The following is a 15,367-nucleotide window of genomic DNA, read 5'->3' as shown; positions in this document are numbered from 1 at the left end:
AGCTGTTAGTACCATTTTTAAAAGTCTTTGGTATGACTCTGCTGGGGATTGAACCCCCGACCTCCCGCATCTGAGGTGGACGCTCTAATCACTAGTGCACCGGAGCGGTCATTGAAAGTGTACAAAGAGAGACATTGTAAGTGTACAGAGAGAGATGTTGTACATGTATTAAGAGAGGAAAGACTGAAATTCATACCCTTTGATCAGATTGTTATTTGACCAACTAAAACTGTTTAAAATCTAACAATAACAGAAATTTATAAAAATATTTGCAAATAGTTCCAGAATAAAACAATAATTACTAAAAATTTAAACAAGGCTGTCTAAAAGCAAAGATTTGTTTCTGTTTTATATAATAAAGAAAGATGCCAAATCAAAACTGATTGGTCTCATGTCATTCAAAATAAATGCTTGCATGTACAGCACAGGATAAATTAACATAAACATTTACATGTGTTTTAGTGCTTGAAATAGATCTTACTATTTCGAATTTACTTAACTAATTTATGCGTCTTGACACCGAACTCAATGTTGGATGTTTTCTTTATTTTCTCCTAATTTTCCAATGTCCAGACGATTTGTTTGCATTCCATTACCTTCTCGTGTTTACTGTCAAGATTTTCCGCTACGTTGGTGGTTATATCCACTATTAATACCTTCACATTAACTTTTATACCTCCATGAAACAAAAGCTACCCGCGGGAAAATTGGCATGGCGAGTCCACTGAAGAAACGGGTTTCTGTGTCCTTTGTCGATGATGATGAAGTCGTCCAGCATATTATTGATGGTGCGAATAAGGCAGTTATTTATAGCTAAATTGCAAGGAAGCAATGCCATCTTTATTTCAAACCAAAACAGATCTGATAAGAAAAAGAGAGAGAGAATGGTCCACTCATTTGCATAGATTTACAATATTGTTTTCCTTTACCGTTGTAAAATGTAAACTCTTGAAAGTAAATTTCTGGTATCGTAAATATACATAATTCCTCGATTTTGAAGACAGTCACACAAAAATTTGTCTAAAAGCCACTCTGAAATTTGAAATGACGGTTATGTATACTAGAGTGCTATGTTATCGCGGGTCATAATTAGCGATCGGCGAATAAGTAAACGAAGACCCTGACCTTTAAGATATTATATACAGTGGCGTAGTGCTAAATAAAGAAGGGAGAGAACGGAATTAAGACGCAAGGGAGCGCATGCTACTCGGATGTTTATAGGGTGGGGTAGTCCTACAGACAAAGGCCCTGACATTTATGTTTTGGGGGTCGAGGTCTTACTGACGAAGTAACGACGCTGTGTAGCATGTTTCAGTGTCGATTAACATTAGAACAATAATTCAAATTGTCAGGAATATCTCACACTTGGCAGTCCATATTGATGCTTTTCTAGAAATTAAAGTCGTAATGTTTTAGTCAGAATTTACTTTCTCTGATGTCTTTTTTTCTAATCAAATTCTCACACAAGCTAATGGACTTGTTTTCAAGTTCCGTTCACCCACATTTCAGTTCCTGGAATGCAGTGGAAGCCAGGAATATGAAAATTGGTTAAAAGGATGATACGAATCTTGAACGAAATGAAGCTAGCTAAATACTTTCATCAATATTAATATGTTTTTATTTGTTTCATTAAAGAAACATACTTCAGCTTAATCTAAGCACAGCTGAGTATGAAGAAGCTTCTCAGGTATGAAAAAGACAAAACTGTAATGTTATTTGTTTTTGAAGAATAACTGCAGAAGGCATTCTATACTATTTATTAAATACAAGACATCAGTACAGTTAGGAAGGGGAGAAAAGACTGCCTTGAAAGTATTTTCCCATGGAACTTAAACCCTAGTGAACATATAAACCAGCTGTTGGTTTATATCAGTTCTAATCCAGTGTGGAGTGTCATTACTTTTACTGCCAAGTGATATTACAAAGCTAGTTAGATTAAGGCTTACACTACAAACACTTAAAAGATTTTCTGAATCAGAATTTCGCTGACTGAACTAAATAAAAATTTGATCCTGCTTTCCCTCTGTCATTGTAATTGTCTTTAGCTAAAACAGTGTGGTGTATTCAGTGATACTAGATAATAGCTTGTCATTATGAACAAACCCTTGAAATCTGATGATCACTTGCCATGTTGGCCATCTGAACAAACCCTTGAAATCTAATAATCACCTGCCATGTCAGCTATCTGAACAAACCCTTGAAATCTGATGATCACCTGCCATGTCGGCCATCTGAACAAACCCTTGAAATCTGATGATCACCTGCCATGTCGGCCATCTGAACAAACCCTTGAAATCTGATGATCACCTGCCATGTCGGCCATCTGAACAAACCCTTGAAATCTGATGATCATCTGCTATCATCTGATGATAATGATATGTATCTGCCTCAACTGTCACCAGGTGCTGTGCTAATATGGTTTTGATTGTGACTTTCATACCAGTCCTCACTCGTACTCTGATTTAAGATTCAAGATTTTTAATTGCTAATCTTGGGCACCAGCCCATAATGTAATATATTCAAAGCCAAAATCTATTACTTGAACACATGTATACATGTTTTGTTTATATTAAACATTGGTATATAAATAATGCAACTTTACTTCCTCATAGACTGTATGGCTTTTTAGCCCTTCAATACACATGTAGCAAAGTTATCCAGTGCAGTGCGCTATAAATAGAACACCTGTTATCTATTCGACTCCATACACCTAGGCCTACCTGTTAATTGTTAAGCAGTGTAGTGTATGTTACATTTAAAAGCAATTTTGACCATTTTACATTTTTGTTACACATCTATTATGTATGGAAAAATGTAAGAGTAAAGTCCGATTATTATAGGTGTGTAATTTTAGAGGCATCTACTTAAAGTACACAGATTTACTCTGGTTATAAAAGACAGCCATAATACATCTGATACTCTGAGCTACTAATGTTCGATAGCCTTCATCCAGGATAATTTAGGTGTAATCACAAGACCCATATATTTGTAAAATTGAACTGGACCAATTTGTGTCCCATTTAAAATTGACTTTTCTTAATTCTGTTCAGGTTCTCCTTTGCAGATACTTTTATTTTTGGCTTATCCTTCAGAGGTCTCAGAAATGTTTAATCCTGTGGATTTGGACGCAGTTGTTTTACCTGGGATGCAGAAAATCACGTACACAGGAGGCCTCTGTAGATATGTGATAGCTGGATGGAAAATTCAAATGTCTGCCAGTCCTACTTCAACCACCCGCTGAGTGTGAAATTATGTTGATCAAATGATAATTTTAGCTGTGCTGATATTTGCAATGAGAGAATTTAGTGGCTGAAAGACCCTCAGATGTACATGTAACCTAGTCAACTACCATTCCTTTGGTATTAAAGAAGTGTTCTGTTATGCTTATCTGTTGTTGGAATGCTGTTGCTGTGTCTGTGCAGTCTAGATGTAGATCATCATCAGGAAATAAGAGTGCTAAAAGATTGGGGACATTTCTGAAATAAAAATACCTTTACCACAGTTTTCTTTCAACAGCAAGTAGTTAATAAACAGTGAGAATAATAGTGGACTCGGAACACAGCCTTGTCTATTCTGCAACATGCAATGTATTTGGTTAAGCATTCACTTGACTTTACACATGACTGCAAGTACATTGAGTTTAAATTGGATAAAAATTTCACATTTTTACCTTTAGAGGCTTAACATTTCCACATTTGAGTGTGTTTGATGTCAACCGCTTTAAAAAAATCTACATACAAACAGTAAAACTGCAAACTTCTTTTGATATATTTTCTATGACAGGCTGTTGAGTTAATCTCTGCCAAAACTACTAGTGCTTCATCAATAATGCAGTTACTTTTGGTCCATAAATAGAAATAAAGATCTTAGCATTAATAAGTAATATACCACTGAAATTATTTGGGTTTTATTTGTAGTAGCCACTTAATACTTTCTCCCCATGAACTAATAAAAATACCAATATTAAAAACTTTCTTAAAAAGTACTACTAACAATGGTGTGATAAGCAAAATCAGTTCGTATCCCATCTGGATTGCAAGCCTTTTAAGATTTGAGCTAAATATACTGTGTGCAATTAGGTTCATTTAGTATTTCACAATCTGCATGATTTCTGTTCACAAGAGGTTCCTTTCATTACTATCATCAATGACTTTCTGAATTGGTCAGTTCATAAAATAACTATACCACTCTGAGCCAGATATGTTAGACGTGCCCTGTTACCACATGATCTAATCATTTTACACACATTTTGTGGATTATCTCGGAGACAAGAAAGCTTATCTGTTTCTCTTGATATTTTTCTTTCTGCATGCTTATATAGCTCCAGATTTACTAGAGAGTTGATTACAACTAAAATATAAATTAACTCTTCAGAAAACGTACTCTCTGTATAATCATGATGTTGGCCTCTGAGATATTATAAGGGCAACTTAAGGTGCGTTATAATGGCAAATGTACACTATCATTGGTTTAACAGGAAGTATGTTATACATTGGTAAAGTCCAGAGGAGGCAACCATATAGTCTGCAATACTCACACCGCTGTTAGATATCCGTGTAAAATTTCCATCAAGATCATCAAGCAACCTGCCAGTTAAAGCATATATTCCAAATGTACAACACTTTTGCACAGGTGATTTACTTGGACTCAGATAATGACTTGTATCATCTACCTGGATTAGTATGATTAGTGTCATGTACCTGGATTAAAATGATTAGTGTCATGTACCTGGATTAGTATGATTAGTGTCATGTACCTGGATTAGTATGATTAGTATCATGTACCTGGAATAGTATGATTAGTATCATGTACCCGGATTAGTATGATAGTATCTAGTACCTGGATTAGTATGATTAGTGTCATGTACCTGGATTGAAATGATTAGTATCATGTACCTGGTACCCGGATTAGTATGATTAGTATCATGTACCTGGATTAGTATGATTAGTATCATGTACCAGGATTAGTAAGATTAGTATCATGTACCTGGATTAGTGTGACTAGTATCATGTACCCGGATTAGTAAGATTAGTATCATGTACCTGGATTTGTATGATTAGTATCATGTACCTGGCCTAGCTTGAGCTATCACTAGTTTCTTATCAGTTCCTGGTTGTTACTCTGAAGCAGGGTCACTCTACTAGGCAAAATGGGTGACTAAGTCGCTGAAAAATGTAAATTTCGCCTTCTTTTGTTAGGAAAGCAAAAGTGACTTTGACCTCTGATTTTCAAAAGTAAATTGACTGGCTGTAGTTTATGACTTTCGAGATGTTCCCTCACTTTAGCCAGAATGTTCTGGCATTGTTGTAACCAAAGGCAAAATGTATAAATTTATGCAGTGTTGATACCAATAATCCTACGACGACAAACAAACTCTTGCACATTCACAGGCATGTTTTTTTTTTTTATAGCTAACTAACCATTAATCTTTTCTGGAGCAAGATATCACTGCTCAATTTTCTGAAGTTGGGCTTACTGTATATCATGAAAATATACAAATTCTGATTCAAAATTTAAACAAATGTATATAGTAATTTGTTTTTTTTTAAAAATATAATCAGTGAAGAGCATTTTCTAATTTATTTATTTTTAAAAAATGAGTTTTTAACTGCTGTGATGGCATTATTTTCTTTATAACATCAGTTTGAAACCATAACTGAACCTGCAATGGTGGACATTGCTGTGTCTGTGAAATACCACTTCATTAGATTCTTAATGACTGCTCTTTTGTGTTTAAGAGAAGTTTCAGTGCACAGATTTGGAGCTCTTTGGGAGGTCTGGAAGTTGATATTTTTTGGTATGGAAAAGGTCTGGAATATTTTTTAAAATTTGTGGCAGGAAACCAGAAATGAATTACTGTAGACAGGTCAGTCTAGACAAATAAGTAATATCTGCTACATTTTTAAATGATTGTTGTGAAGACAGACTAGATTTTGAGCACCTTGCTGGACTCAAATGTCAACTCCTGCAGATTGTCCATCACTGAATTTTGGCTTTTATACATTTATTCTCTGCCACAGTTGTGAATATTATAATAAATGGTAGAGAATGACTTGCTGGTGTAGCTGTTGATTCATATTTTGTTTGGGATGGAGTTCAGTTATGAGAAGGGGTGGTTTGATTTGCATAAAATGGCCAGTATTCTCAGTGTTTGGATTTCACTCAGAAATATCGGAAATGCACTATTTGAACTAGAGGAGGGTGGTGGTATTTTTACTTGACCATTTTCATAAGTGGCCATTTATGCTCATATCTATCTATCTATCTATCTATCTATATATATATATATATATATATATATATATATATATATATATATATATATATATACACACACACATTCAGGTGTCAAGGCCAAAGGTAGGAAAAACAGACAAGCTCCATTTTCGTCTAGATGTTATTCTAAAAAGAAGGACTTGGAAGAAATGGTGGAAGGCAGCAGTGATGAAGAGGAGGAACACATCTGCAAGGCATCTTTAGGTTTTTATCCATATTTAATAAGTTTTATGGCATCTATACATTTTTTTTCTTCAGATTTAATATTAGTTAGACACTATCTACAATTTCTTTCCAGATTTAATGTTACATGGCATCTATAATTTCTTCGCAGATTTGAAAGTTTTTTAAATTTTGCAGAAATAGAAATGAAACTTGAGCTGTTTAATCATGGCAGTATACTGAGGTATTGATTAGTAAGATACAATTGTATTATAGAATCTATAATTAGAATCATTTATGGAGGATTTAATATTTTTTTCTCTATGTGTCACAAGTATCCACAAAATTAAATCCATGATGGAAAATAGAATTGTTTATTGGGTGGTGGGGGTGGGGTGGGGTATAATATTCGAGCCCAACAAATTGTATCTCCCAGAATATGATCTGTTTACTCTTGCACCCTGAAATGCTAATCCAATAAATATTTTGGATTTTGCATGTTCAAGTCATGCACCATCAAGATTTAATAAGTTATGGGGCATATATTTCCCCCCTTCCCCCCCCCCCCCCCCGGTCTGCAGGTGACTGATAAAGCATGAGGTCAGTCTGGTTTATATTACATGAAACAATTGAATCACAGATTCAAATCAGGATTTACAAAAATGAAGTCACAGCTCCTCTTGCTTATCAAGAGACTATGTTACTCATTTTGTAATGTTTACTTAGGAAAAAAAGCTCTTTATGTTTACCCACTAATCACACCTTAAATAAAGCAAACAATGTAGTTTTGAGATCTGAAAATGCATTATGCACACAACGTACAGTGCACTCAATTTGGGGGCCATTATTCCTAAAGTTAACCAGACTGCGTAGTAAATGGTTGTGCACCCAAATTTTGAAAGAAGATACAAATATGCAGCTTAGAAAAGAAAGAACCATGTCGAGGTGTGTTACTTATGAATGATGAGGTGCATTTCAGTCAGTCACATTCAAAATAGAGCACATAAAGTTGTGTTTTGTTCAAGGGCCATAACTCACAAACCAGTTTTCTTGAGAAATAGTGCTTATTACTATGTTATGCAGCATCAGGGAAAAGAGTGAAAGTGACTTTTTTATATATAAAAACAAGCATGTTTGTTTATATAATTAATATCATAAATAGAACAGTTTCATGAGAGTAGAAAAAATATTATGCAAAGTATGAAACTCAAAAGTGTAACTTATCCAACAAGTTTGATCTTATATAGCTTTGGCAGTAGAAGAAGGTGCCCTGAGTGGTGGTGATGTGTACAAGTTTAGAACTCCCAAAAAGGCTGGTCAAATGGCAGAGAAAGGTAGGCTGTTGACATCTGATCTCATGCTTTTTCTTCTTTAATGCTCTTTCTCTCTCCCATTTTTTCATTAAATTTCCCACCTTTTTTGTGTTTGTAGTTGATGGTATTGTCCTAAATCAGTCCATCAACAGTTCTTTGCTATCTGCAAGCCATGTTTGATTCAGTTTTGATTAACTTCTGAATATAAGTTTATCTCATAAAGTATTATAGGAAATTGTGTTTGTATACTCATGATGAACACCGTATTTAACTTCTTTACACCATGGCACACATTGTATTGTATTGTATTTTGTAATATGGACCGATGGTCAAAATTACTGAATAAGGTACATTATTATTATTACATTATTATTTGTCTCATAAAGATTTCAGACAGTTTGCATACTGAGCGAGATTTAAACATATTGTTGAGATAATTGAGATAATCTTGCATCTGAGTGGCTGATTATGATACCACTTCAGAGGTCATGTTTTTAATCAATGTCTACACCTTCTAAAGTACTTGGAGGATGGTCGTGAAATTCAACACATGCATGCATCCCAAGATCTGATTGGTCATTTTGAAAATGGTGTTGCGTACACCAGTATCCTTACCACAGCAGCCATCTTGAATTTCTTTGACTAAAGGACTTCTTGTCTAGTTAGTCTTGAATGAAAATAGCACTGATGAGTCTTCTGTTATGGACACCATGGTAGCCATCTTGAAACTCATCGCTACTCCTAAATGGAAAATCATCAGCATACAAGTTTCAGCAAAAGACGTAGTGGTTCCTCTTGGATATCTAGTATGGCCACCACAGTGGCCATCGTTTGAATTTGTTATCACTACTGCTTCTAAATGGATTGTCATATCAACATGGGATTTTCACTAACAGAATTCTTATATTGTCTAATTGATAGTAAATGAAAATAGTGCTGATTTGGCATCCAATATGACTACCATGGCAGTCATCTTAAAAGCATTGTTATTGCTATTCTTTCTGAACAGAAAGTCATATTGTCATGGGGTTATGATGTCTAGTTGGCCCTAAATAAAATCTGTGCTGATCTATGTCTGTTCACAAATACAGTGGCAAAATTTTGACGAATTTGTGCACTTGAAAAGCATTGATGTGAGAATTCCTGAAAATTTGGTGAAAGTCAGTCATTTTAAGATGTACTCAGCACAGTATGCAATGTTTATTTAACTGTTAAGATAAATTGAATAAATAAAAATCTTTTAAATATATAAAGAAGTAAGAATACTTATTTATTAAGTGGTCATCTGTGCATTCCAAACTATGCAGCTGTAGGTTACTACAAAAAGGTAAGTTGTTTATTTTTCAAATGATTATTTGGTTAGAATGAGATAAAAATGTTGCTAAATATTGTGATAATAAGACCAGAAGGAGCAGTGCATCTTAAACCATGCACCGTCTGATCAGGGTTTCTACCCACTGAGACCCTGCTAATGTGAGGACCCCCAGACCACCTTTGATATTTTCAGTTTTTTATTTTTTGTAAAAACCAAAATCCAGTCTTATACAGTTGGATGGGATGTCTTATGAGGATTTCAAATTCATTAGAACCCTGACAGAGTGTGGCACGTAGAAATGGGGCTATAGTTTTTTCCCTCCACCCCCTTTTTTTCTTCTACCCCATCCCTTATTTTGGAGATGAGGGTTGAGATCCCTCACCCGTTTAAATAAAATCCTGGCGACATCTCTGAAGCCATTAAGAGGAACCATTAAGGTTCATTGCATCATTTCTGAGGTAGGTGTACCATCAAGATTATATTTACCCAAAAATGGAAGCCATGACTATACCCGTCTTATATGAGGGACATTGTTACTCTGGGTACTTTGTAATGGAGGACAACTGTATAGTTCTGGTGACAAAATCAAATCATTGATTTATGATTAATTTCTGACATCATTAGTTTTAAAGATAATTAGAATTTATTGACATGCTTTCATCCTATTAAGTAGTGCCTGTTTTCATTGCAGCCTCAGAAGCCAGGACACCAAAATCCATTTTGAAAACCAAAGACGATGAGAATACTCCCCAAAAGTGTAGGTATCAGCATTACTGTGCTGTGTCATTGTGTTGGACGGACATTGTAGTTATCAGCATTACTGTGCTGTGTCATTGTGTTGGATGGACATTGTTGGTATCAGCATTACTGTGCTGTGTCATTGTGTTGGATGGACATTGTAGGTATCAGCATTACTGTGCTGTGTCATTGTGTTGGATGGACATTGTAGGTATCAGCATTACTGTGCTGTGTCATTGTGTTGGATGGACACTGTAGGTATCAGCATTACTGTGCTGTGTCATTGTGTTGGATGGACATTGTAGGTATCAGCATTACTGTCATTGTGTTGGATGTACATTGTTGGTATCAGCATTGCTGTGCTGTGTCATTGTGTTGGATGGACACTATAGGTATCAGCATTACTGTCATTGTGTTGGATGGACATTGTAGGTATCAGCATTACTGTGCTGTGTCATTGTGTTGGATGGACACTATAGGTATCAGCATTACTGTCATTGTGTTGGATGGACATTGTAGGTATCAGCATTACTGTGCTGTGTCATTGTGTTGGATGGACACTATAGGTATCAGCATTACTGTCATTGTGTTGGATGGACATTGTAGGTATCAGCATTACTGTGCTGTGTCATTGTGTTGGATGGACATTGTAGGTATCAGCATTACTGTGCTGTGTCATTGTGTTGGATGGACATTGTAGGTATCAGCATTACTGTCATTGTGTTGGATGTACATTGTTGGTATCAGCATTGCTGTGCTGTGTCATTGTGTTGGATGGACACTATAGGTATCAGCATTACTGTCATTGTGTTGGATGGACATTGTAGGTATCAGCATTACTGTGCTTGTCATTGTGTTGGATGGACATTGTAGGTATCAGCATTACTGTCATTGTATTGGATGGACATTGTTGGTATCTGCATTACTGTGCTGTGTCATTGTGTTGGATGGACATTGTAGATATCAGCATTACTGTGCTGTGTCATTGTGTTGGATGGACACTATAGGTATCAGCATTACTGTCATTATGTTGGATGGACATCGTAGGTATCAGCATTACTGTCATTGTGTTGGATGTACATTGTTGGTATCAGCATTGCTGTGCTGTGTCATTGTGTTGGATGGACACTATAGGTATCAGCATTACTGTCATTGTGTTGGATGGACATTGTAGGTATCAGCATTACTGTGCTGTGTCATTGTGTTGGATGGACATTGTAGGTATCAGCATTACTGTGCTGTGTCATTGTGTTGGATGGACATTGTAGGTATCAGCATTACTGTGCTTGTCATTGTGTTGGATGGCCATTGTAGGTATCAGCATTACTGTCATTGTATTGGATGGACATTGTTGGTATCTGCATTACTGTGCTGTGTCATTGTGTTGGATGGACATTGTAGATATCAGCATTACTGTGCTGTGTCATTGTGTTGGATGGACACTATAGGTATCAGCATTACTGTCATTGTGTTGGATGGACATTGTAGGTATCAGCATTACTGTGCTGTGTCATTGTGTTGGATGGACATTGTAGGTATCAGCATTACTGTGCTGTGTCATTGTGTTGGATGGACATTATAGGTATCAACATTACTGTGCTGTGTCATTGTGTTGGATGGACATTGTAGGTATCAGCATTACTGTGCTTGTCATTGTGTTGGATGGACATTGTTGGTATCAGCATTACTGTGCTGTGTCATTGTGTTGGATGGACATTGTAGGTATCAACATTACTGTGCTGTGTCATTGTGTTGGATGGACATTGTAGGTATCAGCATTACTGTGCTTGTCATTGTGTTGGATGGACATTGTAGGTATCAGCATTACTGTCATTGTATTGGATGGACATTGTTGGTATCTGCATTACTGTGCTGTGTCATTGTGTTGGATGGACATTGTAGGTATCAGCATTACTGTTCTGTGTCATTGTGTTGGATGGACATTGTAGGTATCAGCATTACTGTTCTGTGTCATTGTGTTGGATGGACATTGTAGGTATCAGCATTACTATTCTGTGTCGTTGTGTTGGATGGACATTGTAGGTATCAGCATTACTGTGCTTGTCATTGTGTTGGATGGACATTGTAGGTATCAACATTACTGTGCTGTGTCATTGTGTTGGATGGACATTGTAGGTATCAGCATTACTGTGCTTGTCATTGTGTTGGATGGACATTGTAGGTATCAGCATTACTGTTCTGTGTCATTGTGTTGGATGGACGTTGTAGGTATCAGCATTACTGTTCTGTGTCATTGTGTTGGATGGACGTTGTAGGTATCAGCATTACTGTTCTGTGTCATTGTGTTGGATGGACATTGTAGGTATCAGCATTACTGTTCTGTGTCATTGTGTTGGATGGACATTGTAGGTATCAGCATTACTGTGCTGTGTCATTGTGTTGGATGGACATTGTTGGTATCAGCATTACTGTGCTGTGTCATTGTGTTGGATGGACATTGTAGGTATCAGCATTACTGTCATTGTGTTGGATGGACATTTTAGTACACCTGCAAATATAACATGCTTTAATGCTGGTTGAACAGCAGAATTTACAGCTTTAAAATCCTTGATATCCCAAGACAAGTTTAGTTGCCATTGTGATGTAAGTTGTCCATATTTCTTCAAAATGTTGCTATGTTGTGTTAGATCATTTGTAAGATTATTATGTTTGAGCATCTGAGGACTTCTGTGGTTGTTCACTTTTAATGACAGGTCTGTTTATCAAGTTTGATCAAATCCTCAGATACTAAACCATTATTCATGATCACTCTGGCTTACATCATCTGATGTTGTTGTTGTTGTGGGTTAAACACCATTCTTCAGCACATGATAGGCTATACATGGCGGCCAGTATTAGTGGTGGAGGAAGAACCCAGGAAAGCCCAGGAAGGAACCACCGACCCATGAGAAGCTACTCGCAAGCTTTCTCACATGCCCACATTAGCCAAATCCAAGACTTGAACCCACGCAGACAGAGGTGAGATGGCAATGATCCGTAACGGAGAGCGCTTTAGACCACTCTGCCACTCGGGGCCCCTACATCATCTGAAAAATAAAATAAAATTTATCATCAGTCTTTAATATTCATTAGCATTGCTCAAAACATCATGTAATGTTTTTTATTTTTAAAAAGCAATTATATTTCAGTAATCTAATGGGTTACATTAGATGAAAAGAAATCTTTTAAAAATTGAAAGTGATTTGTCTCTATATTCATGAACTCTAAAGGCAAACTTGGGATTAAGCTTTGTTTCACACGTGTCAGCCGACAGAAAGACATAGGTATTAGGTTTCTGGTGGTAAAAGTTGGCAACATTTGGTCTCAGTAGCAGTGTTTTCAAATTTGTTACAGTGAGGCTATATTACAAATTCTGTTTCGTAAGTTTTCTTTCACTGCTTTGAATTCATTATGAGCACGGTTATTGATATAGTTTTCTCTTTTGTGTTGTCATTTCCTGTTATATTTTAGTTTTCATTGTTGTTTCAACTATTAAATGAGTGGCCAAGTGGTCTAAAGTGCTCACCATTCTGGATAACTGCCATCTCACCTCTGTCTGTCTTTTTTTCGAGTCTCAGGCTCAGCTAACGTGGGTATGTGAGAAAGCTGGCATTAAACCATACGATGACAACAGCAACAATAATCAAATGTTAACTGGATCAGATCAGAATGGCTGATAATGCAGCCAGCCTACCAGCCTTCATAGGCAAGAACATGATGTCATCTGTGATAATGCAGCCATCCTACCTGCCTTCATAGGCAAGAACATGATGTCATCTGTCATAATGCAGCCAGCCTACCAGCCTTCATAGGCAAGAACATGATGTCATCTGTCATAATGCAGCCAGCCTACCAGCCTTCATAGGCAAGAACATGATGTCATCTGTTATAATGCAGACAGCCTACCAGCCTTCATAGGCAAGAACATGATGTCATCTGTCATAATGCAGCTAGCCTACCAGCCTTCATAGGCAAGAACATGATGTCATCTGTCATAATGCAGCTAGCCTACCAGCCTTCATAGGCAAGAACATGATGTCATCTGTTATAATGCAGACAGCCTACCAGCCTTCATAGGCAAGAACATGATGTCATCTGTGGGTATGAGAAGATGGTCATTCGCTTGCTATCATCAGTAAATACATTGAGAGATACTTAAACCATGAAAATGTTCAGCTTGTACCAGAATAACGAACACTGGATTTCTCCACCAGTCTCTATGTGATTGAGATGATTTAAACATTATGTACTGGGACCTCAAAAGATGCAGATGTTTTTTTATTTCATTTGGTATGACCTTGTCTTGTTTTCGTTCCAGCTGTCTCATTCACTCCAGCTAAGGAGGATGCCAATTCAGTGCAAAAACGTCCACAGAGGTCCAGCAGAAAACCTGAGGCAACTACCCCATATCGCCTGCGGAAACGACACATTATTGGTATGTGTATCATAATCTGTTCTCATATTGAAACAGTAATGTAGGCGTAGTTGACAGAAGTCAGCTTGAGTGTTTTTGATTATTGAGTTGAATCATGTTGGTAAACATATTTTTTAAACACATTCTTCATATCATTACCAAATTAATTCTTGTACCAGAAGAGGTAAATGCATAATTTAATAAGGACATTTGTTGCACAACCTGACTCATCAAGCCTGGCCTACGATTTGAATTGAACTCCAGTATGGGTCAAAGGTAAAAGGGGTCAAAGGTCTATTAGTTTAGCAGCAGAGTTACATCTCTGGGTAAGTACCAATTTCAGTTTTGCACTTGACCAAGAGTGTAGCAAAGATAGGTGGTATTTGATTTAGCCTTGACCTGGTTGAATGTACTACCATTTGCTTGAATACAGCTTATCGTGTACCTTTTGTCTCTTGTAACTTTAAGGTCATGTTGTTGTAAGGTCAGCATAAGTTTTTTGTGTAGCCCATCATGTGTCATCTTTCTGTCAGCATTGATATCTTTCATTTTCTTCGCTAAAACCATTTGGCAGAGTTTGATCAAATTTAAATTTTTCATACAGTTACTGTAATTATGACATGTAAAATATTAGCTACAATATTGTACCTCAACAAAATAGGGTACTAATATTAGAATGAGTAATATATAGATTGACTTTTTATGCTCAGATTACACTTTTGATGTCAGATTACACATTTTTGCCACCTGTATTCATAAAAATTATACCTATACCTATGGGGGGGGGGGTTCACATGTATGAGAATTGCTTGGACAATAAGCCCACCACTTTGAATGCCTATGAGTGAAAATGGAGAGTAGTCTCCCAATGGTGCAAGCAAAACCGCATCTCTTTCTCAAAATCTTTACTACCAAAGCTAACTCCTTTCATTGTTTTTTGTAGGAAACTAGTTCTCATCACAATCATGGCTATCATTACACTATTTTAACATGATTCAACATCATAGAAGGTTGGATAAAGACCAGAATAAAGATCTCTCTGACTTTGTGAACGTGTCAGAACTTATGACTTACATTAGTTCTGGTGCATTTGCATATGACATTCTCAAACCACTGTCTAGAGCCTGTCAACAGGCTGCATTGAGAGGT

At 36.6% G+C, this 15,367-nt stretch overlaps 1 protein-coding gene across 1 annotated transcript in view; it reads left to right on the top strand.

Moving 5' to 3' along the window:
• Nucleotides 1-692: 692 nt before the first annotated feature.
• The window catches only part of LOC149791391 (origin recognition complex subunit 2-like), a 41,090-nt gene continuing 26,415 nt past the window's right edge, over nucleotides 693-15,367 (top strand). Inside the window, exons 1-5 of the mRNA XM_089969941.1 lie at nucleotides 693-788; nucleotides 6,346-6,480; nucleotides 7,686-7,772; nucleotides 9,758-9,823; nucleotides 14,123-14,239. Coding sequence (XP_089826067.1) covers nucleotides 713-788; nucleotides 6,346-6,480; nucleotides 7,686-7,772; nucleotides 9,758-9,823; nucleotides 14,123-14,239 — 481 coding nt within the window. The 5' untranslated portion in view covers nucleotides 693-712. The remainder of the gene's footprint in view (nucleotides 789-6,345; nucleotides 6,481-7,685; nucleotides 7,773-9,757; nucleotides 9,824-14,122; nucleotides 14,240-15,367) is intronic.

This window comes from Sinohyriopsis cumingii, chromosome 9 (genome assembly GCF_028554795.1).
Source record: "Sinohyriopsis cumingii isolate HCF-2022 chromosome 9, ASM2855479v2, whole genome shotgun sequence".
Lineage (NCBI taxonomy): Eukaryota > Metazoa > Mollusca > Bivalvia > Unionida > Unionidae > Sinohyriopsis > Sinohyriopsis cumingii.
The sequence above is the reverse complement of the archived record's forward strand: the minus strand, read 5'-3'. Positions and strand labels throughout refer to the sequence as shown.